At 37.7% G+C, this 25,602-nt stretch overlaps 1 protein-coding gene across 3 annotated transcripts in view; it reads right to left on the reverse strand.

Moving 5' to 3' along the window:
• The window catches only part of drosha (drosha ribonuclease III), a 41,191-nt gene that overhangs the window by 14,580 nt on the left and 1,009 nt on the right, over positions 1–25,602 (reverse strand). For all 3 annotated transcript variants that reach the window (XM_052610784.1, XM_052610785.1, XM_052610783.1), the window contains exons 4-20: positions 24,171–24,907; positions 21,935–22,241; positions 21,602–21,743; positions 18,651–18,811; positions 17,875–17,955; positions 17,453–17,539; positions 17,248–17,334; positions 15,878–15,949; positions 15,456–15,537; positions 15,301–15,372; positions 13,195–13,364; positions 12,875–12,999; positions 11,028–11,127; positions 10,690–10,797; positions 1,066–1,173; positions 272–410; positions 88–148 (exon numbers count right to left, since the gene is read on the reverse strand). In XM_052610784.1, coding sequence (XP_052466744.1) covers positions 88–148; positions 272–410; positions 1,066–1,173; positions 10,690–10,797; positions 11,028–11,127; positions 12,875–12,999; positions 13,195–13,364; positions 15,301–15,372; positions 15,456–15,537; positions 15,878–15,949; positions 17,248–17,334; positions 17,453–17,539; positions 17,875–17,955; positions 18,651–18,811; positions 21,602–21,743; positions 21,935–22,241; positions 24,171–24,907 — 2,639 coding nt within the window. The remainder of the gene's footprint in view (positions 1–87; positions 149–271; positions 411–1,065; positions 1,174–10,689; positions 10,798–11,027; positions 11,128–12,874; positions 13,000–13,194; positions 13,365–15,300; positions 15,373–15,455; positions 15,538–15,877; positions 15,950–17,247; positions 17,335–17,452; positions 17,540–17,874; positions 17,956–18,650; positions 18,812–21,601; positions 21,744–21,934; positions 22,242–24,170; positions 24,908–25,602) is intronic.

A 25,602-nucleotide genomic window follows, 5' to 3' on the forward strand; every position in this document is an offset into this window, starting at 1 on the left:
TGATCACCAAATGTTTATCACATATCAGTTGACTAAAAGTCATACAATAAAACACACACACACACACACACACACATACAAACAAACCTTGAGGGTGATGGGTCATCCTGGCCCAATCTTGACATAATATTAATTAAGGTGTTAATTCCTAGTGAAAAAGAGACAAAATCATTTAGAAGGGTATGACTACTTCACAAAAAAAAAAAAAAAAAAAAAACACACCCACAAAAAAAAAAACATTCAGAACCCTTGTCTAGAGAGATATGCTAACCCTTTTTTCTCATGAACATATGATGCACTTTCCGGTCTCCATATTTGGGCTGGCGTATGCCACAGTTTGACAGAGAGTTGCGAGCATGGTCAGGATTCATCCCAAAATTTAGATGATGACTGGGGTGAGTCATAGCCAACTGGGCAAGAAAGAAAATCAAAACAAAAGCAAAGTGAGAGTTATAATGCATAACATGAAACCAAGCATCAACAGTCACTGAACACAGTATAATGACCTTTTATGACTATTAAGTACTATAGTTACATGCTAACACATAACACATGCACATACTTGGCTATGTGGCTATGCAGGACTGAACACCAAACAACTGAAAACGGTTTACATACAATTCCAAGAATGGTTGTTCTGACAGGCCGTTATTTGCTGTGTTGCAAATTCCAAGTGGGATTTAATGTGCCTTGACAAAGGAGAGGCTTCCATCTGGACTATCAGCCATAAAACTGAGATCAGTAGAGTGCTACACACATAATCGGAGTAAACTAATTTAAAAAAGTTGTGTAGTTATACATTATAGCTGTTTAGCTTAATTTCCATCTGTTATTGCAAACTGAAAAATGTAGATCACTTTTCTTTTGTCAAGTGTTTTACACACTTTTGGCACATACAAAATTAAAATAAAATCTATATTTTCTCTTAAGTGGAGCCAGAGAAAATACTGGCAGAGCAAAGAAGAACCTGAACTACTAAATTCTTACTCTGCAGCCCTGGTAACCTGTGCCAAAATTTTCCAGAATGAAAAACAACTCTGCACAAGTATTTAATCTTTCTCTTACCTGCAGCAGGCATCGTTCTTTGAAGGTGTAACCGATCAGCTTGTCTAAATGCATCAGGCACTGGTGGTAGCGGATGTGGTGGGTCAGAACCGGCAGCATCATGGCGTGCTGCAAAAATAAACATCCGACTCAAATGTTTGCCCTTTTTCATGCTTTTAGTGGACAGGACACCAGAGAAGCATGGGGTGGAGAGTTGGGAACGAGATTGGCAAAGGACTGCGAAGGAGGAGCAGTTGCACTATATGTCAGTGCACTAACCACTATCTCAAACAGACAGGTGCATTTCAAAAAATGAGAATATCTTGGAAATGGTCTTTATGTTTTGTAATTAAAAAAAGCTAACTTTATATTCTAGATTCATTGCACACACTTAAATATTTCAAGAGTTTTTGTTTTAATTCTGATGGTTATGACTTAAAGCATAGGAAAATTTACAATTCAGTATCTTACATTTTTTTATAATTCCATAATTAAATTTGAGTATAAATACTGGGTACCCCTTGAGCTAGTTTAGAACATACAACCGCAATTATGGGAAAGACTACTGACTTGACAGTTGTCCTCAAGACAATCATCAACACCCTCCACAAGGAGGGTAAGCCACAGAAGGTCTTTGCTGAAAGGGCTGGCTGTTCACAGAGTGCGGTATCAAAATATATTCATGGAAGGTTGACTGGAAGGAAAAAGTGTGGTAGGAAAGGTGCACAAGCTACAGGGATGACCACAGCATTGGGAAGATTATCAGGAAAAGCCAATTCAAGAACTTTGGTGAGCTTCACAAGGGTTGGACTGAAGCTGGAGTCAGTGCATCAAGAGTCACCACACTCAGACATCTTCAGGTAAAGGGCTACAGCTGTCACATTCCAAGAACCAAGCCACTCCTGAACCAGAAAAAAAATGTCAGAAGTATTTCACCTGGGGTAAGGAGAAAAAGAACTGGACTGTTGCTCAGTTCTCCAAAGTCCTCTTTTAAGATGAAGGTAAATTTAGCATTTCATTTGGAAATCGAGGTCTGGGGTAAGACCGGAGAAGCACAGAATCCAAAGACTCCAAAGTCCAGTGTGAAGTTTCTGAAGTCAGAGATGATTTGGGTGCTGTGACGTCTGCTGGTGTTGGTCCATTGTGTTTTATCAAGTCCAAAGTCAATGTGATATTGCTGTGCTTGAATGGCCAGCCAACATGCCTCACCTGTATCTCACAGAGAATCTATGGAGTATTGTGAAGAGGAAGATAAGTAACATCTGACAAACAATACAGAGGAGCTGAAGACCACCATCAAAGATAGTGGGAGGGCTTCAGTAATGCCTCAATAGTGCCACAGGCTGATCGTCTCTATGCCTAGCCACACTGAAGTAATTCGTGCAAAAGAATCTCCAACCAAGTATTGAATGCATAATTAAACCTGCTTTAGAGATCTTGAACATTTCTGTTTTGTATTTTTTTTATTTATTGATCCTTGAGAAAATATAATAATTTTTTTAAATACTGAATTTTTTATTTTCCTGAACTGTAAGTCATAACCATAAGAAACATATTTCAGTTTGTGTACATTTAATCTATAATATAAGAAATATTGTAATTTGTTTAGATGCACCTGTATATGTTTAACATCGAATTAAAGGGATAGTTCACGTCATTAATTACTCACCCTCAAGTCATACCAAACACATAAGACCTTTGCTCATCTTCGGAACACAAATTAAGATATTTTTGATTCATTCCGAGAGCTCTTTGACCCTCCCGTAGACAGCAAGGGTACTACCATTATCAAGGTCCATAAACGTATTAAGGACATCAGTAAAATAGTTCATTGGCGCTTTTCCCTTGCATGGTATGGCTTGGTATGGTTCACTTTTTTTTGGGGGGGTTGGGGGTTCCACTGGGTACAGTTCCTGGTATTTTTTTTTAGTACCACCTCGGTTGAGGTTCCAACTGAACCGTACTGACTGTCACCTGAAACGTGACTTGTTAACTCTACTGATCAAGGATTGGCCGGAGAGAATCGTCACTACCTGCATCACTGAACTTTGCTGACACAAACCCAAAAGAACCACTAGATTCAAATCAGCACAGACAGCGAAGGATCAAACAACTGTTTTGAACAAGCGCACCTTTTTTTAACAACCAAAAAGTTTTGTTGTCTGTTGCGGAAGTACAGACGTTCCTCTCATTAATAGCAGAGGAGTGATCCAGAAAAAGTTTGATGGGGCGACGCAGAATTTTTTTTTAAGGAGTCGTGGCAGTAGAGGCGCTACAACTATAATGACGTAATCCTGCCCACTCTAAAGTGATACTAAACTGAAGCTGAAACGTAAAGCGCATCGAGCCGAGCCGTACCACACAGTGGAAAAGCTCCACATGTGACATCAGTAGTTCAACTGTAATTTTACAAAACCACAATAATACTTTGTTTGCACAAAGAAAACAAAAATAATGGCTTTGTTCAACAATTCTTCTATTCATCATCCAGTCTGATATTATGGAGAGTATCACAAGGCATGCGTGCACTTCTGCTTCATCTAAACAATGCATGTGCACTTATGCTGCTGCTTACGTCAACACGGACATGCATCAGCAAAACACATGCGTTGTTTATGAGGAGGAGAAGAATTGTTGAAGTTTTTTTTTTTTTTTCTATGAGAGGGTCAAAGAGCTCTTAGAATGCATAAAAAATATCTTAAAGGAACACTCCACCGTTTTTTGAAATAGGGCTTATTCACATTATTTCCTACATTTAGATAGGTGGGCAAATGCATTTTTGTGTCAGTGCATGCATTGTTTTAGTTTGACTGGGTCAGCGTTAGCTTAGCTTAGCACAATGAATGGAATCCTTTGTTGCCAGCTAGCATGGCCGGAGTAAAAGTGATCAAAAAAAAAACAAAAAAAACACCTAATTACTTCTTGTGGCCTGCGTATTAACAACGAGTACAAATAGCGATCCAGATTAACACTAGGCGATTTCCTAAGCAGATATTGACTTGGGACTATATTATGGGGAAGCACAGGCGAAGCACTGCTGCTTAGGCGAAGCACTGCTACTTCGGCGCAGAGATATCACGCAACACATGAAATCCCACGACTTCCGTCAACATACCGGCGTGAATAGTAGCTGCCTGGCTATTTTCCTTACAGTACACGAATGGCGATGAACATGGCTGATTTTGAGAGAGACGAAGAGGGTGACTTCTCAGACAGTCAAGAACCAGAACCATACCTATTTGAACCAGAGTTTACAGAAGACGAGCTGCGTGCTTTGGAAATAGAACGACAGGAGGAGGAGGTTGCGATCGCTCAACAGCCTGAGGACGTGAGGATGAGAGCCAACATGAACTGGTGGTGTGAATGTGGGGGAATATGCCAATCTATGCCGACGGAAATAGAGTGTCTGTGCTGTAGAGAGTGGGACATGTTTTTGCCATTGGTGACCAGGCTCAACACGTCAGATCAAGATGAGCGTGCCCGAAGTTGTGTCACATCTACAGAGGATTTCACGGCGCTGATCCATTCTGCAGTACTCGATTTTTTTTCCGGTGTGACAAAGTGAACCGGAAAAAACGCCCCACGCCGAATGGACCAAATGGACCAAATGGACCGCTGTCCACATAGTAAGTGATTATTTTAATCATGACGCATGTATAGATCGACCCATATTATACCTGTATTCACATAGAGTTGATGTTTTCATGTGTTGCGTGATATCTCTGCGCCGAAGTAGCAGTGCTTCGCCTGTGCTTCCCCATAATATAGTCCCAAGTCAATATCTGCCTAGGAAATCGCCTATTGTTAATCTGGATCGCTTTTTGTACTCGTTGTGAATACGCAGGCCACAAGAAGTAATTAGGTGGCGTTTTTTTTTTTTTTTTGATCACTTTTACTCAGGCCATGCTAGCTGGCAACAAAGGATTCCATTCATTGTGCTAAGCTAAGCTAACGCCGACCCAGTCAAACTAAAACAATGCATGCACTAACACAAAAATGAATTTGCCCACCTATCTAAATGTAGGAAATAATGTGAATAAGCCCTATTTCAAAAAACGGTGGAGTGTTCCTTTAAAGGGGTCAGGTGATGCTGCTAAAAAGAACATTATTTGGTGTATTTGATGTAATGAAATGTGTTCATGCAGTTTAAGGTTCAAAAAAGACATTTTCCACATACTGTACATTAATGTTTCTCCTCTATGCCCTGCCTTTCTGAAACACGTCGATTTTTACAAGGCTCATCGGTCTGAAAAGCGAGGTGTGCTCTGATTGGCCAGCTATCCAGTGTGTTGTGATCGGCCAAATACCTTAATTGTGTGATGGAAATGTTACTCCTCTTAACATATTGTGATGCCCTGTCCGGCCAGAGCGATGAGACGAACATAAAACCTATTGTAAAAATTTTTTAGTGGTGTCCTCTTTTGGAAGGCCAAACGAAGTAGTTTCACATTCTCAATGAAAAAGCATCACACACTGCAGCCTTGAGTGAACGGAGGCCTAGAGTGAGCCGCAGCCTAGAGTGAGCCGAGGGCCAGCTTGAGTAAACAGAGGCAGCCGGCTTGTGAAAGGCACAGCCAGTGGATTCTATGAAGGAGCGTATGTTGGGCTTGCGGCAACCACATGTGACAACCCCAGGCTGGACTCCTGGAAAGCAGATTAGGCGATTCACAGTGCAAAGTTGATGTATTTCCTCAGTGACCAGCATGGATCAGCTCCAGGCATGATGAAGCCGATATTGTTCTTTATTGGAAGGCCAAACAAAGTAGTTTCGCTTTCACAGTGAAAAACACAGCGTCTATATGACATGACACATGACATATATGGCAACAATACTACAATGAGAATAAAAGGTACGCCTTCTTTCTTTGCGTGAATATCTGGGTAGCATTATGCAAATCTTCCCACATAGTGATGTAGAGATGTGTGGACCAGTCTTAACTTTTATAAAGAATATCTCTGAGTGTATTGCAGCAGATCATTGTTTTATATGCTTATAAATGTGCACTTCATTGTGTTCTTGAGACAATGTGTACTAAATAACTACTCAAATATTAAATATTTAATTCACAGTAAACTCGTACAGCGATTAGAGTAGTGGAATATTATGTGCAATAAAACAATATGTGGAAGAAAAAGGAGGAGAACTGAATACTTTCTGAATGCAGTGTTTTAAAGGGGTCACATGATGCGATTTCAAGTTTTCCTTTCTCTTTGGTGAAAGCGGTTACAAGCAGTTCATGAATGGAGAAGATCCCTAAAGTTGCAAAGATTAAAGTCTCAAACCCAAAGAGATATTCTTTATAAAAGTTAAGACTTGTCCATGCCCTCCTAAAATGCCTCGTTTTAACACACCCCAATGTCTATGTTACTGTGTGGGAAGATTTGCATAACGCCGCTCAAACGCAAAGAAAGAAGGCATAACTTTGATTCTCACTGTAGTATTGCTACTGCTGCCGTCATGTTGTGGAGATGCTGTGCTTCATTTTGAAAGCAAAATTACTTTGTTTAGTCTTTCAAAAGAGAACAACTAGAAATCAGGGGTTAAGTTGTATTTACAACACTGTTCCAGAACAGTTCAAACCAAATATTCAGATGTGCAGTGCATTTTACAGAGGAAAGGACTGTTTCTTGGGAGAGTACCCTACAATGCTGGTGTTCTGACAAATAATGCTGACTCACAGTCGGTAAGTACGTTGTCATATTTAAAGGATTTGCTACTGACTATTTAAATGCAAATTTTGAGCAGTGTAGAGCAGCACTAGTTGTTTGTCATTTCTTCTATCACAAATGCAGACAGGTTTTATGTTTATGCAGTGCGATGCATGCAACAAAACGTGTAAAAAGACAGTACAAGTCATTATAATCAGTAATTATGTGCCCACCGGATGCAATGTATGCCTCGTATGTAATAGGTTTTATTGGTTTTGTATGGAGCCAAAAGAGTGTCAATAATGATAAATGCACACACTACATTCACATATGCACACATAGGATTCATACATGCACACTCATGATTCATAAATACACACACAGGATACACAAATGTGCACAAAATTCACAAATGCACAAACAAAATTTAAAAAGCACAGAAGATTCACAAATGCATACAAAATTCAGAAATGCACACAAAATTCAGAAATACACACACAATTCAGAAATGCAAACAACATTTACAAATGCACTCAAGATTCACAAATGCAAAGGACAAGATTCACAAATGTATTTCTGATGCACAAACACATATATCTTGATTTACAAAACTGCTTGCGGTCTGTGAACTTCACTGTATTTGTGTGTGAATTTTGAGACTCCCCTGACTTGGCTCGACACACAAATGCATTTTTTTAAACAGGGAATGATCTGCAACCAATCAGATATCTCCCTTGTTTTAGCCAATCACAAGAATGCACCCCACGTGGGGGATTGTTTACTTATAAGCCAATCAGCGAACGACTCACTTTCCTCAGCGAATGATTCACTTTCCTCAAGCAGCGAACGATTCACTTTCCTCAGCGAACGACTCACTTACCTCACGCAGCTGGCGACTCATTTTGCACAGCCGGCGACCCACTTTGCGCAGCGAATGACTCACTTTCCTCATCGAATGATTCACTTTCCTCACAAATCACGCAGCGAACGACTCACTTTCCTCAGCGAACGATTCACTTTCCTCAGCGAACGATTCACTTTCCTCATGCAGCGAAGCTGAGCGAACGATTCACTTTCCTCACAAAGCAATCAACTCACTTTCCTAAGCGAACGACTCACTTTCCTCATGCAGTTGGAGACCCACTTTGCGCAGCCGGAGAGTCACTTTCCTCTCACAGCGGACCACTGACTCTCTCTTCATGTAGGGACCGAATATTGTGATTAATGTGACTTCTATATTGCATCCAAAAGAATATTTAGATATATTTAAATATTCAAAAAGGTGTCATTTTCTTTTTACTTTCATTAAAATATTTCAATAAAATGAAATAATTGCCTATTGCAAATTTATGAATCCATGGTTAACTTTTTTTTCTGCAATCACTGGGCTATATGTATTGAGACATTTTTAAATTTATATTTTGTAAAAAAAAAAAAAAAAAAAAAAAAAACCTGAATTGTAATCTAAACATCTGTATTTTCATACAATTGCATACATAAGTAGGCTATAATATGCTGCACCACAGGCTGTGTAAACGCATTCATGTGATTGGCTTATAAGTAAACAATCCCCCACGTGGAGTTTGTTCTTGTGATTGGCTAAAAGAAGGGAGATATCTGATTGGTTGCTGATAATTCCCTGTTTAAAAAAAAGCATTTGTGTGTAGAGCCAAGTCAGGTGAGTCTCAAAATCCACACACAAATGCAGTGAAGTTCACAGAACGCAAGCAGTTTGTAATTCAAGATATACAGTATTGTTGAAAATAATAGCAGTACAATGTGACTAACCAGAATAATCAAGGTTTTTAGTATATTTTTTATTGCTACGTGGCAAACAAGTTACCAGTAGGTTCAGTAGATTGTCAGAAAACAAACAAGACCCAGCATTCATGATATGCACGCTCTTAAGGCTGTGCAATTGGGCAATTAGTTGAAAGGGGTGTGTTCAAAAAAATAGCAGTGTCTACCTTTGACTGTACAAACTCAAAACTATTTTGTACAAACATTTTTTTTTTCTGGGATTTAGCAATCCTGTGAATCACTAAACTAATATTTAGTTGTATGACCACAGTTTTTTAAAACTGCTTGACATCTGTGTGGCATGGAGTCAACCAACTTGTGGCACCTCTCAGCTGTTATTCCACTCCATGATTCTTTAACATTCCACAATTCATTCACATTTCTTGGTTTTGCTTCAGAAACAGCATTTTTGATATCACCCCACAAGTTCTCAATTGGATTAAGGTCTGGAGATTGGGCTGGCCACTCCATAACATTAATTTTGTTGGTTTGGAACCAAGACTTTGCCCGTTTACTAGTGTGTTTTGGGTCATTGTCTTGTTGAAACAACCATTTCAAGGGCATGTCCTCTTCAGCATAGGGCAACATGACCTCTTCAAGTATTTTAACATATGCAAACTGATCCATGATCCCTGGTATGCGATAAATAGGCCCAACACCATAGTAGGAGAAACATGCCCATATCATGATGCTTGCACCTCCATGCTTCACTGTCTTCACTGTGTACTGTGGCTTGAATTCAGAGTTTGGGGGTCGTCTCACAAACTGCCTGTGGCCCTTGGACCCAAAAAGAACAATTTTACTCTCATCAGTCCACAAAATGTTCCTCCATTTCTCTTTAGGCCAGTTGATGTGTTCTTTGGCAAATTGTAACCTCTTCTGCACATGCCTTTTTTTTAACAGAGGGACTTTGCGGGGGATTCTTGAAAATAGATTAGCTTCACACAGACGTCTTCTAACTGTCACAGTACTTACAGGTAACTCCAGACTGTCTTTGATCATCCTGGAGGTGATCATTGGCTGAGCCTTTGCCATTCTGGTTATTCTTCTATCCATTTTGATGGTTGTCTTCCGTTTTCTTCCACGTCTCTCTGGTTTTGCTCTCCATTTTAAGGCATTGGAGATCATTTTAGCTGAACAGCCTATCATTTTTTGCACCTCTTTATAGGTTTTCCCCTCTCTAATCAACTTTTTAATCAAAGTACGCTGTTCTTCTGAACAATGTCTTGAACGACCCATTTTCCTCAGCTTTCAAATGCATGTTCAACAAGTGTTGGCTTCATCCTTAAATAGGGGCCACCTGATTCACACCTGTTTCTTCACAAAATTGATGACCTCAGTGATTGAATGCCACACTGCTATTTTTTTGAACACACCCCTTTCAACTAATTCAACTAATTGCCCAATTGCACAGCCTTAAGAGCGTGCATATCATGAAAGCTGGGTCTCATTTGTTTTCTGAGAATCTACTGAACCTACTGGTAACTTGTTTGCCACGTAGCAATAAAAAAAATATACGAAAAACCTTGATTATTCTGGTTAGTCACATTGTACTGCTATTATTTTGAACAATACTGTATGTGTGAGTTCAACAGATATACATTTCTGAATCTTGTCCTGTGCATTTGTGAATCTTGAGTGCATTTGTAAATGTTGTTTGCATTTCTGAATTGTGTGTGTATTTCTAAATTTTGTGTGCATTTCTTAATTTTGTATGCATTTGTGAATCTTCTGTGCTTTTTAAATTTTGTGTGTGCATTTGTAAATTTTGTGCGCATTTGTGTATCCTGTGTGTGTATTTATGAATCATGTGTGTGCATATGTGAATGTAGATTGTGCATTTATCTTTATTGAGACTCTTTTGGCTCCATAGTTTTGTCTCATCACACCGGGACGCGGCATCACAGTATGGTAAGGGGTATAACATTTCGGTCACACACTTTAGGTATTCGGCCAATCACAATTCACTAGACAGCTGGCCAAATCACACAATACCTTGCCTTTTCAGAACGATGAGCTTCGTAAAAAATGTAAGCATTTCAGAAAGGCGAGGCATAGGGGAAAAACAATGTACAGTATGTGGAAAATAATTAGTTTTTTTTAACATTAAACCGCATAAATTATGAAAGTTTCATTCAAAACATCATATGATCTCTTTAAGTTCTTAAGTGAATGTGTGTTAGTGTAAATGTGTACCTGGCAAACATCAGAGCGGATACCAGACTTCCAGAAACCCTGACTGCTGAGCTCTACTGTGACCTCCCTTCTCATTGTATTCTTCTGCCTGATCTTCTGCAGAGCTTCCTGTAAATCACAGTTTTTGGACATAGTATTCACACAATTATGACTATATACTGTACTAAAACCTCTTGTCTGTTGCATTCAAACATTCAGTTAATGTGCATGTTTTGCTTTTTGCTTTTTTTTTAATGAAAAACTTCATGCTACCCATCCATAATGATCATATTTATTATTTAAGGTGTCTGTCATATTATCTATTTCGATGTACATAAACCACTCATGCAGACACTTACCTCTCTTTGCGTTAACTTCTGTTTGTCAATTTGTTTAACCTTTGGGCTGTTGGCCAACAAGTGACGCAATTTCACATAACTCTTCCACAACTTTTGATACCTGTAATGAAAAAAGTAAACTGAAGTATATCACCTTTTCCATTTTTATTTTATAAAAAAAAAAAAAATCATTATTAATAACTTATTACATCAAAATAAAATCTTAAAAAAGTACAATGTTTGAAAATCAAGAAATTAATAGTAAAAAGTAGTAAATTAGCATTGCAATTTTACACACACACATACACATATATATAAAAATAATTCATTTTTATTATAGCAATTTTATTATCACATTTAATAGGTCCTATGATAACTCATGTGGTGAGAGATTTCTATTTAACTCTATTCCCTCAGTGGTTCTCAATCCTGGCGACTCACCGCTCTGCATATTTTGCATGTCTCTCTTATTTAACACCTGATTCAGATAACCAGCTTGTTAGAAGAGAGCTCCAAGCACAAACTGTGTTTTGATTGACAGGGTTCCAACTAGGGTGACCATCCATCCAGCGTTGCGCGTGCGCGCACAGCGTTTGAAGCCCAATTCATGCGTCCCACAAATTGAGTCTGTGTCACACACAATCAATGCTGGCTCAAAAAAAGTTGGTCTCTCATCTATATCTGGAGTCGCCAACCCATCGATCTTGGAAGCATTTTAAGTTGATCGCGAAGATTTGTCAAAATCTGAGGAAAAAAAAAAGGTGCGAGCCCCTGGTGTGAGTTGGGAGGTGCGAGACTCCGCTGACTGCGTACCTCCCGAAACAGACGAGACATTTTTACTTGACGCAACTGTTTTAGACTGAAAACCAGACCATACAACTTATTTAGACGCGGGTGCCGGTGTGATGAGATGTACTAATATCAGTCTGCTCGGGCATGATTGTTTTAGGCCTGTAATTGATTGATTATTGAGGTAATGGGGATGGCACGGTTCGCTGAAAAAAAAAAACCTTTCTGTTGATGCATGCGCATTTTGGCTTCCCAGACATTATCAAAAACATGAAAAAAAAAAAAAAACCCTGGACAAATCATTCACTCTTGTTCAACGAGAATGCTGTATATGAGCAGTAATTTATTATTAAAGTGAATAAATTGTAATGAAAAATAAAATTAAACAGCTAAAGTAAATCGTAAGTGGAAGTGAATTTGTCGATTCTGTCATAAGCATACAGTACATCAGCAATTACACATGTTTAGGGGAATAGGGCATTATTAATATACCATGTAAGGTGGTATGTGCTAGAAACGGGTAAACCACTATCAGAGAGTCTGCCCATGGGGTGGGGGCACCACCGCGCAAGGCAGTGTCCCACATTGTCCCTCAGAAACATACCTCTTGTCCCCCCCTTGGGCTTATTAGCAGGTGGTCACCCTATTTCCAACACAGTTTTCATTGCTTCCTACTCTCTGCCATGATTTGTTCTATGCCAACACCACTGCCTGCAGCATGACATAATTTGTCTCTGTAAATAAATAAAATTTTAATTCATGTCTTGCACACTTTTATGCCCTTTGAACTGGAATCATGGCCGAATATCCTGTGAAGTCCACTTTTCAGGGCACTTATGCTCAGTTAGAACAAACGTCTGAAATGACGTTTGAGAAACATACAAAATGTGCAAAGCGGTCGGTCACAAGGATTGGAATTGAGAACCACTGCTTTTAAAGAGGTCTGTGCTTGTTCTTGTAAAGAGTAAACCCAAGTGTAAACCAAAAATAGGTTTAAATCAAATTATCAGAAAACCCTTACCATTATAAATCAAGCTAAAAAGCAGAAAGAGAAGTGGTGAGTGCTCAGTCAGACTTACTGCGGGTCTCCAGCATAGCTAAGCTGGGCAGGTCGGATACCAAAATGCACAATGATGGGGAAAGTAATGACACTGGAATTGAACTGCTCACGATCTAACTGGTCAATCCTCACAGAACTGGGTTTCTGTGTGAATGCAGACACATACACAAGCACACATTTAAAGTGCAGTCGTGTTTTAATGCCATGAAAGTGGCCTTGAACTTATTAATGCATAATCATGCAAAAGCTTTTGGCTACTGATGTCAGTGCAGAAAGAATCTATTAACATATGTATCGGTCACCGATTATTTAAGCCTTGTCTGTGTGAATGTGTTTTACCATGCCAGGGTTGGTGACGATCATGCCCTTGCATTCCTCAGCGTATTTCTGCCACTCCAGCTCCTCCCACTGTAGCATGTTTGCGATCTCCTCTTCGGGAACTAGAGCTGTGCTGCTGCGCAGCAGATATAGCAGCACCTGGTGCATGGACAGCACCTCCTTTCCTCCATCTGACGCACATGAGCAGACACGACAATGTCAATCACACTGATAAAACATTCTCGGAATCAGAATGAGCTTTACTGCCAGGTGTGTTTACACATATGAGGAATTTGTTTTGGTTACAGAAGCTTCCACAGCACAGAATGACAGTGACAAGACAAAATTAATGAAAAGAATAAAAATAGGATTAGTAAATAGGAAATAACAATGAACAAAAAAATGACACGTTATGTACAAATGCAAAGAAATGTAAATACGTATATGTGTGTTAAATAAATACATTTATAAATACTGTTTTTTGCCAAAGTTAACTGTTCATGAGATGGATTGCCTGAAAAAAAAAAAAAAAAAAACGGTCACTAGGGGTTGAACGACTTTTTTAGTGGACTTTTGTGGTGAAAATGAAAGTAAAGTCCACTAGTCGCTGTTGACGTCATTAATGAATGGAGCTGTGACAAACCTCTTGTGCACAGCTATGGCATTTGATACAGCGCTGTGTACATGGCTATTGCTCCTATAACAGCTCATTTTGAGCAGTTCTTTTGCCTTTGGGTCATTTTATTTCTCACAGCTTTCTGGTCGTTCTAAATCAGATACAGATAAAGTAGCACAGTAAAGATTACATTCATATGAATGCATTAGTGAGACCGATTGTGTGTGTGATTTATTTTTAAATGGCAGCGTCTCTCTAGTAGTAGTCACTGTGGGATTTAGTTAACAAATATATGCCTGAACTATTCAGTTTCTAAGCTATTTTATTGATAAATCACAGAACAGCGTACTGTTGACTAATCGACGTCAAGCTTAAAGCGCCATGGTAGAGTACTGAAGTCGACTAGTCAGTAAAGCAAAAAAATTTTTATCAACGATATAATGTTTCATATCGTTCGGTATCGATAATTATAGATATTTTTATAACCTTTTTTAAAACAAAAAGCAATAGAAAAAGTTAAAATTGAACCACTATATTTTTAAATTAACATTTTATTGAGACAAAATTTTTTTTTTTTTGTTTTAACAATCAAACATAAAATAAAAAATTAAACAAAAATCTAATTTTGTTTTATATGCAGAATAAATATGAGGGCGCAATGAGCAAAAAATAATGCAGCACATTAAATTGTTAACACAAGGAAGTAACTGTCTCTCTTCTAACAAAACATGCATCACAATAAAAATTTATTCAAATCTAATATAATTTCACAAATTTTATAAACAATTGTGAACAGAACAGCATTATGTATTTATGCATTGCTTAATCCAAAGAGCTGAAGCACTATTAACACAGATTGCATTTAAGAGACGCCGTAAAATGCATAAACCTCCACAAATTCTTGACGTTTTTTCTAAAAGTTGAAACAATTTTATATGCATCTGTGTGAATGGCTTGGTTTTGGTTTTCACCTAATCAAGATCTTCTCCACATTAAGTTTCAATATTTCTGGCTAAAAATAGAACAAACTAATACAAATATTAAAACAAACGTGGAGCTCCACACCGAGATGGCCATCCGCTGAACCATCTTGGAGAAAAACTATCTACTGTATAAATAAACCAATCACCAATATATTAGCAAGTCAACCATTTTTCTGGGTGCCTATTCTTCTGTAAAGGGACTGTAAATGTTTTGTACATAATCTAAAGCAAATCTTTTCTACATTCAGAACAGGGTGCCTCAAGTCTTGCCCAGGAGGGTGAATTCCCTGCAGAGTTTAGCACCAACCCAAATCTAACACACCTGAGCAAGCTCATCAAGGTCTTCAGTATCCCTAGAAAATCACAGGTAAATGAGATTGATCAGGGTTTAAGCTAAACTCTGGAGGGCAGTGGCCGGATTTGAGGAACACTAAAGGTTCACATGTACTGTGTACAACTTTTATTTATTTTTTCATCAATACATTTTGGTTCATCAATGAAATGGACAGAAGGGCATTTAAAACTAACCTGGGAGGAACCGAACGAACCGTGGCATAAAATGAAACCTCTGACAACCTGACTGGCCGTTTTCTTCAGGACCTGTGTAACAGCAAAACTATATTACTATGGCTTAATTGCTTATGGTGTGCTTGTGTGGAGTTGAATGTGTGTTGGCACATTACCTGTGAGGTTCCAATCATACAACTCCAAGATGTCTTTAAAGAGGTACGAGGAAAACAGTTCCAGGCCTTTAACACAGTAGTTCTGGTCAAACACAACAGATTACAATAGATGAGCATTTGTGGGTCACTCCACTTGTGCTAGCAACAACCAATATGTCTGAAGTAGCACTAGAAATATCAATAAACAAAGGGAAACTAAATTAAAATTAAATTCAGTTGCATTAATAATCAAGTCAAAGTGTCAAAATATGTTTGCCTCATTCTGATAATTGTTTATTTAGTTTTTTTAATTAAATATGGGCATAGAAATGTTATTCACAGCAACTAACATTTATAATTACAATCATTTATACAAGATGAGGATAGTGAACTGACGAAAATTAGGAATGTTGAAATTTTTTATAATGTGGGGTGCCACATACCTCAGGTGCCATTTCTTCTATGAAGTGGATGGTGTAATCGATGTTGAAGCGAATAACCTGACACAAAGGGATCTAAAAGGGTGTGAGGGGGTGGACAGTTAGTCTGGGATATATATGGGCTTTCACAATAAATCCCATGAATGCTCATTTACTGACACATACTAATTGTTTTCACCTCAGAGTTAAACAACTTAAGTACAAGTGATGATCTATGAACAATATCTATGGCATACTGTCAATTATTTAATTACTCTGAATCAAAAACCCCAATAATAAAACTTGCAGTGGAAGTCTATAGAGAAAGACATTTGCAATGTTTTAAAATCAGAAACTTTCAGCTCTTACGTCTGATAAAAGAATTGTTCATCTTCTAAAAGTGACATTTATACATTTTCTGCAATTAGAATCTTATACTTAAAACACAATTTGAAGTGTACTCATTCTCTGAAGCCACATGACACTAATAAAGAACAGATAACAATTATAATAATAATATACAGATCTGGACCACAAAGAAATTGACTGTAATATTACATTTTATTCATGCATTATCCATTCAGATAAAGCAAACAAAAATTTAAAGTATCGTATTTTTCAGACTATAAGTCGCATCAGTCCAAAAATATGTCATGATGAGGAAAAAAAAACATAAGTCGCACTGGACTATAAGTCGTATTTATATAGAACCAAGAACCAAGAGAAAACATTACCATCCACAGCCGCGAAAGGGGGCTCTATGTTTTCAGTGTAGACTACAGGAGCACAGAGAAGCATAGAGCGGCCACTCTCGGCTGTAGACGGTAATGTTTTCTCGTGGTTCAGGTCAAATTAATTTTGATAAATAAGTTGCACCTGCCTATTAGTCGCAGGACCAGCCAAACTATGAAAAAAAGTGCTACTTATAGACCGGAAAATACGGTACTCAATTTTTGGGAGTTAAATAATGACGCAAATACCAGTAAACTGACCACCACAAACTTTAGTAAACCACGTTGCGTGATTAACTTGAATACTCTCCTCCCATCAATTGTGCATCGCTAAAAGGAAACTCCTACAAACACACATGTGCGAAGGCCAGTCAGCCACAAAAATAACTGTGTCCATGCCTTTTCTTTGCTATGTTGACACGGTTTTATGCTGACACTTGACTTTTAGCTGTTGAACTACTGCTATAAGCTGCTGATTTAATTCCTATGAGTAGAGTTTATTTCACAAACCGTTACACTATGGCTCGTCTCCTTTTCTTGTACAAGTTTATATTATTTAGATACTGTTTTTTTATTTATTGCTGATTATTCACAAACACTAAAGAACATATCGTAATCTAGTTATTAGTTCTGAATGCAACCAAGCAGAAGTCACATGCTTACATTAGTAAGTGGTGTGTGAGAGAAGCAGGAAAAGCCTTCAAAAAGGTACTCGTGGTCATCATACTCAATAACCGTGGGTCTATCTGTCTGAAAGAGAGAGAGAGAGAGAGAGAGAGCAACAGTTTTATTCACATGCAGAAACAATAAAAGAACAGAAAAATAATAATCAGATTAATACTTCGATTAAAACAGCACAGAAACCTACTAGGAAGTTGGTGGGTGGGGACACAGTTATTCTGTAGTGGAACAGTTTACCAGCATTGTTACTCATCGGCCGACACTCTTTCACTTGCTATAAGGGAGAGAAAAACATGCTGACCAATCCAATCAGTTTGACAACCCCAGACAATGACTGACATTTATAATAAATCAAATATGAAATGTGACAATGTACAAAAGTATAACAAAACATTGTGAATGGTCCATTTTCAATGTTCAAATTTTCATATGGTGTTGTAGTTTGGCTAAAGAAATTAAGTATAAACCTCTTTCACCAGCCTATTAACCTCTTAAGTCTCCTTTTGGTTCAAATTGGAGAACAAAAAGACAACAGTGTCCACTTAACAAAAAAACAAAAAAAATTATGGCTCTAAAAGAGATGAAATGATTGAATGAATGCATGTATACCTGTTCACCAGGATAAATACTGTGGCGGATTCCGGTTCGCTTGGCTTTGGCACTGCACTTGCATAACGGCCCGTCATTCATCTGAGTTTTAAATGAAAGGACAAATAAATTATAATAGTTGTAACTTGATTTTAAGCCATTCAAATACAATTATATAAATCAAACAATTGATACTTATGCAAATGTCATAATTTCAGCATTAATGGTTATTTTATGAACTCTTTAGATTATTTCCCTCTCCTGATTTTTAAATCAGTAAAAAGACAACATTACAGGAGGTGACAGATAAGTACTACTGCTTGAAGAGAACCTTGCCAAACAAGTCATTTAAACGGTTGACACGTCTATTGCTAACTACATGAATAAAACATCTGGTTTAAGTGATACTTCAATCAAAAAAGAAAATTCTGTCATCACTTACTCCCCTACACGTAAAAAAGTTATTGTAAAGAGATATAATTACATTATATGATGAACAGATGCAAGTAAAAGCCTAAATTAACTATTCAAGACAGAAAGCAATTGTATTTTTTTTTCTCAAGACTTGTGAGACAGAAACCTCATAGGTTTTATTAAAACATGTTTGGAAAAGTCTTATGGGTTTTAAATGACATGAGGGTGAGTAAATGACAGATGTTTCGTTTTTGGGTGAAGCATTAGCACAGGCATTTTAACACTGACATTTTTTTTCTGATACATTGCTAGCTTAAAATGGTTTTTTGAGCAAAACAACCATAATTTCTCAGCAAAAAGGTTGCAGTGAAGGTGAAGCTCACCTGTCCGGGGTCATTGTACCACAGCTCCTCATGGAGGCGGTCAGGATGAGCTTTCTTCCGCTTGATCTCAGCAATGACATCAAATACGTCAGAGTCAGAACTGCTGGAGCAGCTGCTACCGCCTCCATCAGACTCACATTCAGATTCACTGGAGCTGTCATCTACACAACACACAACAAATGCATCTTTCTATTAGAGTTAGGCCTGAGTGATATGGTTACAACTATTTGTGCATTTGCTTATTATTGTGCTCTGAAATTAAAACAAATTCAATCAAAGAAACATTGACTGTCCACACTTTGTATGAACACACAAAGCTGCTGATTGAATAATCATTACCCATCTCTTTGTTCCAAACTATCATTAGAGAAACAGGATGCATGCATTTAGAGCATCGCAACTCCCATGTAATCAACTATTTAATTGTTTTATTATTTAAGTAAATAAAGAAAGATTACATTTTAAAATTTTCATTTATAAACTATCTAGAGCAGTGGTTCCTAACCTTTTTCAACTCGCGGTCCACACAACCAAACATGTGTTTGCACGGCCCACTGCAAAAAAAATTAACTGATCCCACTACTGTTGGGATAATAAATGGTTACTCAGAAGCTAGCTTGTTAACTGTCTTTATTGAATGAACTGGCAATGAACAGAAAATAACTCGGGCTGGCACCGCTCAGCAAGACGGGAAAACCAGATCCAGACAGAGCTCGGCAGCAGGAAGACAGCGGAGAAAGCAGTCAGGAGGGAACATGCTGACAGCCATTTATGCATGTTTGAATTGAAAGATAAATTGGTGGTTTATTCTTAAACCAATCAGCGAGCTTGAATAGTGAAAGCATAGTTACAGTTTAATATTTATTTTTGTTAATATACCGTATATATAAATATACATACATATATATATATATATATGAAATGATGTTATTAAGTTATGACTTAGACATTTTTACATATATTAACAATATTATTTATTTTAATCAGCGGACCACCTGCAATACACTGATCTACTGTATTGTACACGGACCACTGATCTAGAGTGCTTATATTTAGTATAACAACACTCCATCTGCGCACAGGCTCTTTTTCAATTTGAGCAAAATGTTTTGGAGTAGCTATTTTAGCTTTATTTTAAATACAATTGTAAAGATATAAAGACAATAAGACATATATAGTTTCATGACTTCACATTCATAATATTGGCAATTTTTATAGAATATTATACAGTGCCAAACACTAATATTGGCACCCTTAGTAAATATGCACAAAGGTGGCTGTAAAAAATAAAATTGCATTGTTTATCTTTTTGTTAACTCATTCAAACAATTCACAAAACTGTAACCCATAATTGAAGTAAAACAATTGAAATTGGGGAGAAACTTACATTATAAAATAAATGTTCTCCATAAAATAAATTCTCCAGCCATGACTTCCTGTTCCACAGGATTATAAATAGACTGACACAAAGAACAGATTCCCTTAATCATCCATCACAAGGAGTAAAACCAAAGAATGCAGTTCTGATATGCAGAATAAGATTTTTGAGCTTCACAAAATAGAAAGTGGATGAAAGAAAAGAGCTAAAGCATTTAAAATCCCTATTTCCACCATCAGGGCAGTAATTAAGAAGTTCCAATCAACAAAAGATATTACAAATCTGCATGTGTGTCTATATTGTCCTAATGCAAGTTGAGGAGGAGAGTTTGAGTGGTCAAAGACTCTCCAAGGATAACAGCTGGAGAACCGCAGAGATTAGTTGTGTCTTGGGGTCAGAAAGCCTAAAAAAAAAAATATCAAACAGCCCTTACATCACCATATTGTTTGCACTGAAGTTCACAGTATAACACTACAGTATATATTACTGTAAGTCAAAGCTGTACATCTATAAGTCTTGAGTATACTGTGTCCATTTGTGTATATTATGGAAATGTGTTGATCGTGTACAATTATCTATTTTGAAAAATGTGTATAGTGTGTAAATGTGTATATTGTTATTTATGTACACTTAATTTTTCACATCTTGTTTGCTTGTACTGCCATGGCACAGTCGTTACACTTGTGCACAAGCTGTGTGACAAAAGAGAGATTAGAGGATTCAAGAAAAATCCACTTCACTCATGCAAAAACAAACTCCAGCATATTCAGTTGTCAGACATGATTGGAACTTCTAACAGGACTGGCTTCTATGGTCAGATGAAGAAAAAAAAAAAAAAAAAACTTTTTGGAAGCAAACCCACCAGATGGTACCCAATGCCTACAGTGGAATATACTGCTGGATCTTTAATTTTTTGGGGCCTATTTTTCTGCTGGAGGTCTTGGACATCTTGTATAGATAAATCACATAATAGATTCCATCAAATACCAACAAAAAAAAAATTGAAACCTGACTCCCTCTGTTAGAAATCTTATAATCGGCCGTGGCTGGATATTCCATCAGGATAATTAATCACCAAAACATCACAATCAACAAAAAAATGTGGCACTGAGCACAAAATTAAGCTTCTGCCATGGTCATCTCAGTTCCCTGACCTGAACCCTATAGAAAATGTAGTGAACTGAAGAAAAGCACCACCAGCATGGAGCTGTGAATCTGCAGGATCTGGAGTGATTCTGTGTGAAGGAATGGTCTCTGTTCTTCAAACTCATCAGGCATTATATTATAAAACTCAGAGCCGTTATCTTTGGAAAAGGACGTTGCAGTTATTGGGTGCTAATAACTGTGGCTAATGTGAACTAGAGAAAAACAATTAATTCATTATGATACTCCCCCCCCACATTTCATTGTTTTACTTCAAAGATAGGTTAGAATTTTGTGATTTTTTTTTAAATAAAAGATTTCTTTTCACAGCCACCTTTGCTCTTATTTACCAAGGGTGCCAATATTAGTGGTTGGCACTTTGTTTTATAAAATATACATTACACATTTTAAATAGTAAAATACACAATACCCTGATCCTGGTCCAGTTTGGTCTTGGGTGGTTCCCATTTAGGCCTACTGGATTTGGCCCGCACCTGTCTCCGAACAAGCTCTTCCTCAAAGCGCTCATACAGATCTCTCAACTTACTAGTGCCCACGACTGTAGAGTCACCCTACAGATGAATACAAATTATGAGAAACAGTTCCTGACATGAAATCTGACTTGTTTTGGTCATGATGCCATCACAACATTTAGTACAAATCTCTGTTCTGTTCATTTTAAAGGAGTATAGTGTAATATTGTGGTAATTTTTTTAAAATGTCAGTTTAATAGATTTGTGTTGTGTTGATTATTGTTGATTACCATTTGGTCCATGGGATCGTTTGAGTAGTAGTTCTCTGCATGTGTACAGCGGATCCAGGCAGGTTTGAGTAACTCCTCCTCTCCTTTCTCCTCCTCGTGACGTTCAGTCGACGTCTCCTCTGCATCTCTACTCCTGCTGTAGCTCACAGATCTCTCTCGACTGCTTGAGGTGCTGTCTGTTCTTCTCTCTTTCACCTCCTCCACACGTCGGCGCTTTCTCTCTCGACTGCCTGAGCGATTGCGAATGTGTTTTCGGTGTCTGTCTGAGGGGGATGAACCTGACTCATCTCTATGCCGATAGCGTTCTCTGGTGGATGGAGACAATATTTTTATGGTAAAAACAATGCAGTAACAGGCAACCACGCAGCAGTACTTATTGAACCAAGTGTATAAAAGCTTCAGTTAAGACAAACATTTTTTTTAAAATAATGAATCCATGACTGGCTGGCTGGCTGGGGGACTGAAAGGGGTCTTTTCTTTATAATGTGCCATAATATGGAATCAATGGGTACAATCAACTGTTTGGTTACCAACATTCTTCAAAATATCTTCTTTTGTGCTTAACAGAAAAAAGAAACCACTCTGAATGACTTGAGGGTGAGTAAATGTAGTAAATTTTTAGGTGAACTACCAAAAAACAACCAGAAGTGATATCAGATACAGTGATTAAGGTAATTCTCTTTGCTAGCTATCCTTATATAACCTATTCATAATTTGAATTAAGCTTTATTTTTCATTACGCTAAGTTAACAAATTTTGGAAGTGCCAACCATATTTGAAATCACTATGATCAAAATTTTTACTACCTTAGCAATTAATCAATGTCAAAAGAGATCTGTGCATTATCATTACAACAAAATACATGCAGTTAAACATTTCTTTTGTTTTATTACTTACGAAACATTACTACTTTATGGTCTTTATAATGAACTTACATGAACTAAATTTAAAGGATATAATACATCATTTAAATGCTATAATTTGAATGTATTATTATTGTTTAAATTAACAACTTTAATGTTTGTATTTTTAATAAACAAAAAATTACAATGGTTTTCGATAAAATACCTAGATTAGAGAACTGTGAAACTTTACTGGTTTTGGTACAGACTAATGACATTTTCATGAAGGAGTGTGCAATATTGACAAAAAAAAAGCTCTCTGTGTATTTTCTGGAATGTTACCAGTAACTATAATTAGACAATATTTTGCTGAATGTGTTACTGTAATAGCGTGGACAGCTGACTCCTAATGTTTTTGATATTCTTCATATTCTGTGTGGTGGTCAGTTCACAGCAGTGACGGAAAGTAGCTGATCTTTTTCAATAAGTTAACATAGATTTTTACCTTGTATGGGCATTTTTAGCTTTATAAAGCCTTTTTTTTCTAAAAGTGTATCATCTTTTGAGTCAAATTCTTACATTCAATCAATTGATTAGAATAAGACTTTTTGGCTTTTACCAAGCAAATTAAATCAGTATCAACAATTAATCTTTATAATGCAGAGGAAACACAGAAGCTGCAGTGCTTAAGTTTTTTAAATAAGTGGCATTTACATGCATTCACACACTGTTTAATGCAGCTTAGTGGGACATGGAATGATTTAACTTGCAAATACAAATGCATAAATATTGTGTTGCTATATGAAATGAGTAAAAAAATACACGTTTAGAGATGCAAAACTGCGGTGGTTAAGATTGGAATTATTTTTGTAGGCAAAAGAGAGCAAAAATGGGCAATATGGCATCTAAAACATAAGTATCTTAATATTAATTTGTTTACTGAACTGCTGTATAAAAAACACATTTGTACTCATTTGTACATTTGATCACTTTTGTAATCATGCTGATTTTTGGAGAACAGCTCTTTTCATGTTATATTAATTATATTACATACACACATTTTTTTAAATCATTTCAAATTTAAACTTTGATAAGTTATTTTTAGTCAAAGCTGTAATTTCAACAGTAATATTTTAGTTTGTATTCAAAAGATTTACATTTATGTTCAAGTGCAGCAGTGCGAACGAGTGACAAAGTAACAAATGTCACTTGAGTTAGGTAGAAAAACTTCATTTGCGCTAGTTTGTCACAAAATTAAACACCTTTCTGAGTTATCATGCGGTGTCAGATGCCACTTTGGAAATGTTAAGATGGCTTATGATAAGCTGGTCCCAACAGAGATCTCATCAGTTTTTGATAACAAAAATTAGGAATATAAGCAGAAAAACTGTTACCTGCTGCGGTGTCTCGATGGCACGCGTCCTCGGTCATAGTCTGCTTTACGCCGTGGGCTGTCTGAACTTCTGCGCTCTGAACTGCACCCTCTGTCCCGTTTCTCTCCTCCAAACTCTCGGTTATGTCGGCCTCCGTATCCTCCATAGCTGTGGCCACTGTGCCGGTGCTCATCATGGTGACGAAGTCTTTCAGGTGAGCGAGAACCGGAGTCCGCCTTGTACTGCAGAGGCGGGCGGGAGCGTTCAGGTTTGAAGGAACCTCCAGGCTGCACGTAAGCTGGGTTGAAGCTCGGTGGAGGAGGGAGCTGAGGCATTTGAGGGTAGCTCATGGGATATGATGGTGGGTAGGGCATGGGAGGTGGCACCGAGGGTGGCCCAGGTGGATGGGGTGGAGGGGGGATGGTAGGCATCATGTAGGGGTAAGAGCTCTGAACTGGAACGGAAACGGAGCTGTCTGAGCTGTGAGGAGCAAGTGGAGGAAAAGGGGGTGGCTCTGGGAAGACCGGTGGGCGTATGGGGCAATGGGGAAGAGCATTAGAGCCCTGTGACGGTGGAGGGAAATGGAATGGCATGAATTCGGGACGGGGTGGCATATAGCAACTGCCACCTTGAGGGTTATACATGGGACCGGGAGCAGTTGGGGGGTCATACTGATACCGTGGGGGAGCGGGCCGATACATTGGGTCCGGAGCTGCTGGTCTTCCCCTCGGCCATCCACTGCCAGCATTGAAAGACATCTGTAAAAAGGCATGGACGTGATAAAGATGTGGATACAGCCACAGATTTTCTTATAAAGATGTCGTTCAACTTGGATCACATGTGACCTGTGGCCAATCATGTAAAGACACCAATGTGACTAAAAACACTTTCAACAGCCCGTCAGGACCGCAGGAAACACATTTGAATTGTATCATTTATCTTTTAATTGCTGACCATTTACTTGACTACAATAAATTCAAAAACAAAAAACAGTATCAGTCCACTTTAATTCAAAAAAGGCATAATCTTTCCACTCTTTGTTATATTGGAATTGAATGTGCTAAAGTTCCTAGAACAGGTGGCGATGTCTACAATATAAATTCTTAAAAAGAGAACCTTATTATATTTACACACTTGACTTAATACTCTTTCCCCTAAGGGCTAGAATTACAAACTTGACTTTCATGTTTCTAATTGATTTTTTTTTGTAATTAAAAGTGATTTTTGTTGATATGGTCTTGTTTTGTAATTAAATGCATTTTGTATAGTAATGCATTGATCAATTCTAGGGCTTGGAAAGTAATTGAAAAAAGATGGGTGAGTGTTTTGAGGTGTTGTTTTAATGTGATATACTATAGCTGCTCACTTGATTGATTTTGATTGTTAACAGGTGTTGTTTTATTGAAACTGTTTGAATCTGTGAGTATTTAATGAACTATTACCTTTGCCTGTG

Source organism: Carassius gibelio, chromosome A12, assembly GCF_023724105.1.
Source record: "Carassius gibelio isolate Cgi1373 ecotype wild population from Czech Republic chromosome A12, carGib1.2-hapl.c, whole genome shotgun sequence".
Taxonomy (NCBI): Eukaryota; Metazoa; Chordata; class Actinopteri; order Cypriniformes; family Cyprinidae; genus Carassius; species Carassius gibelio.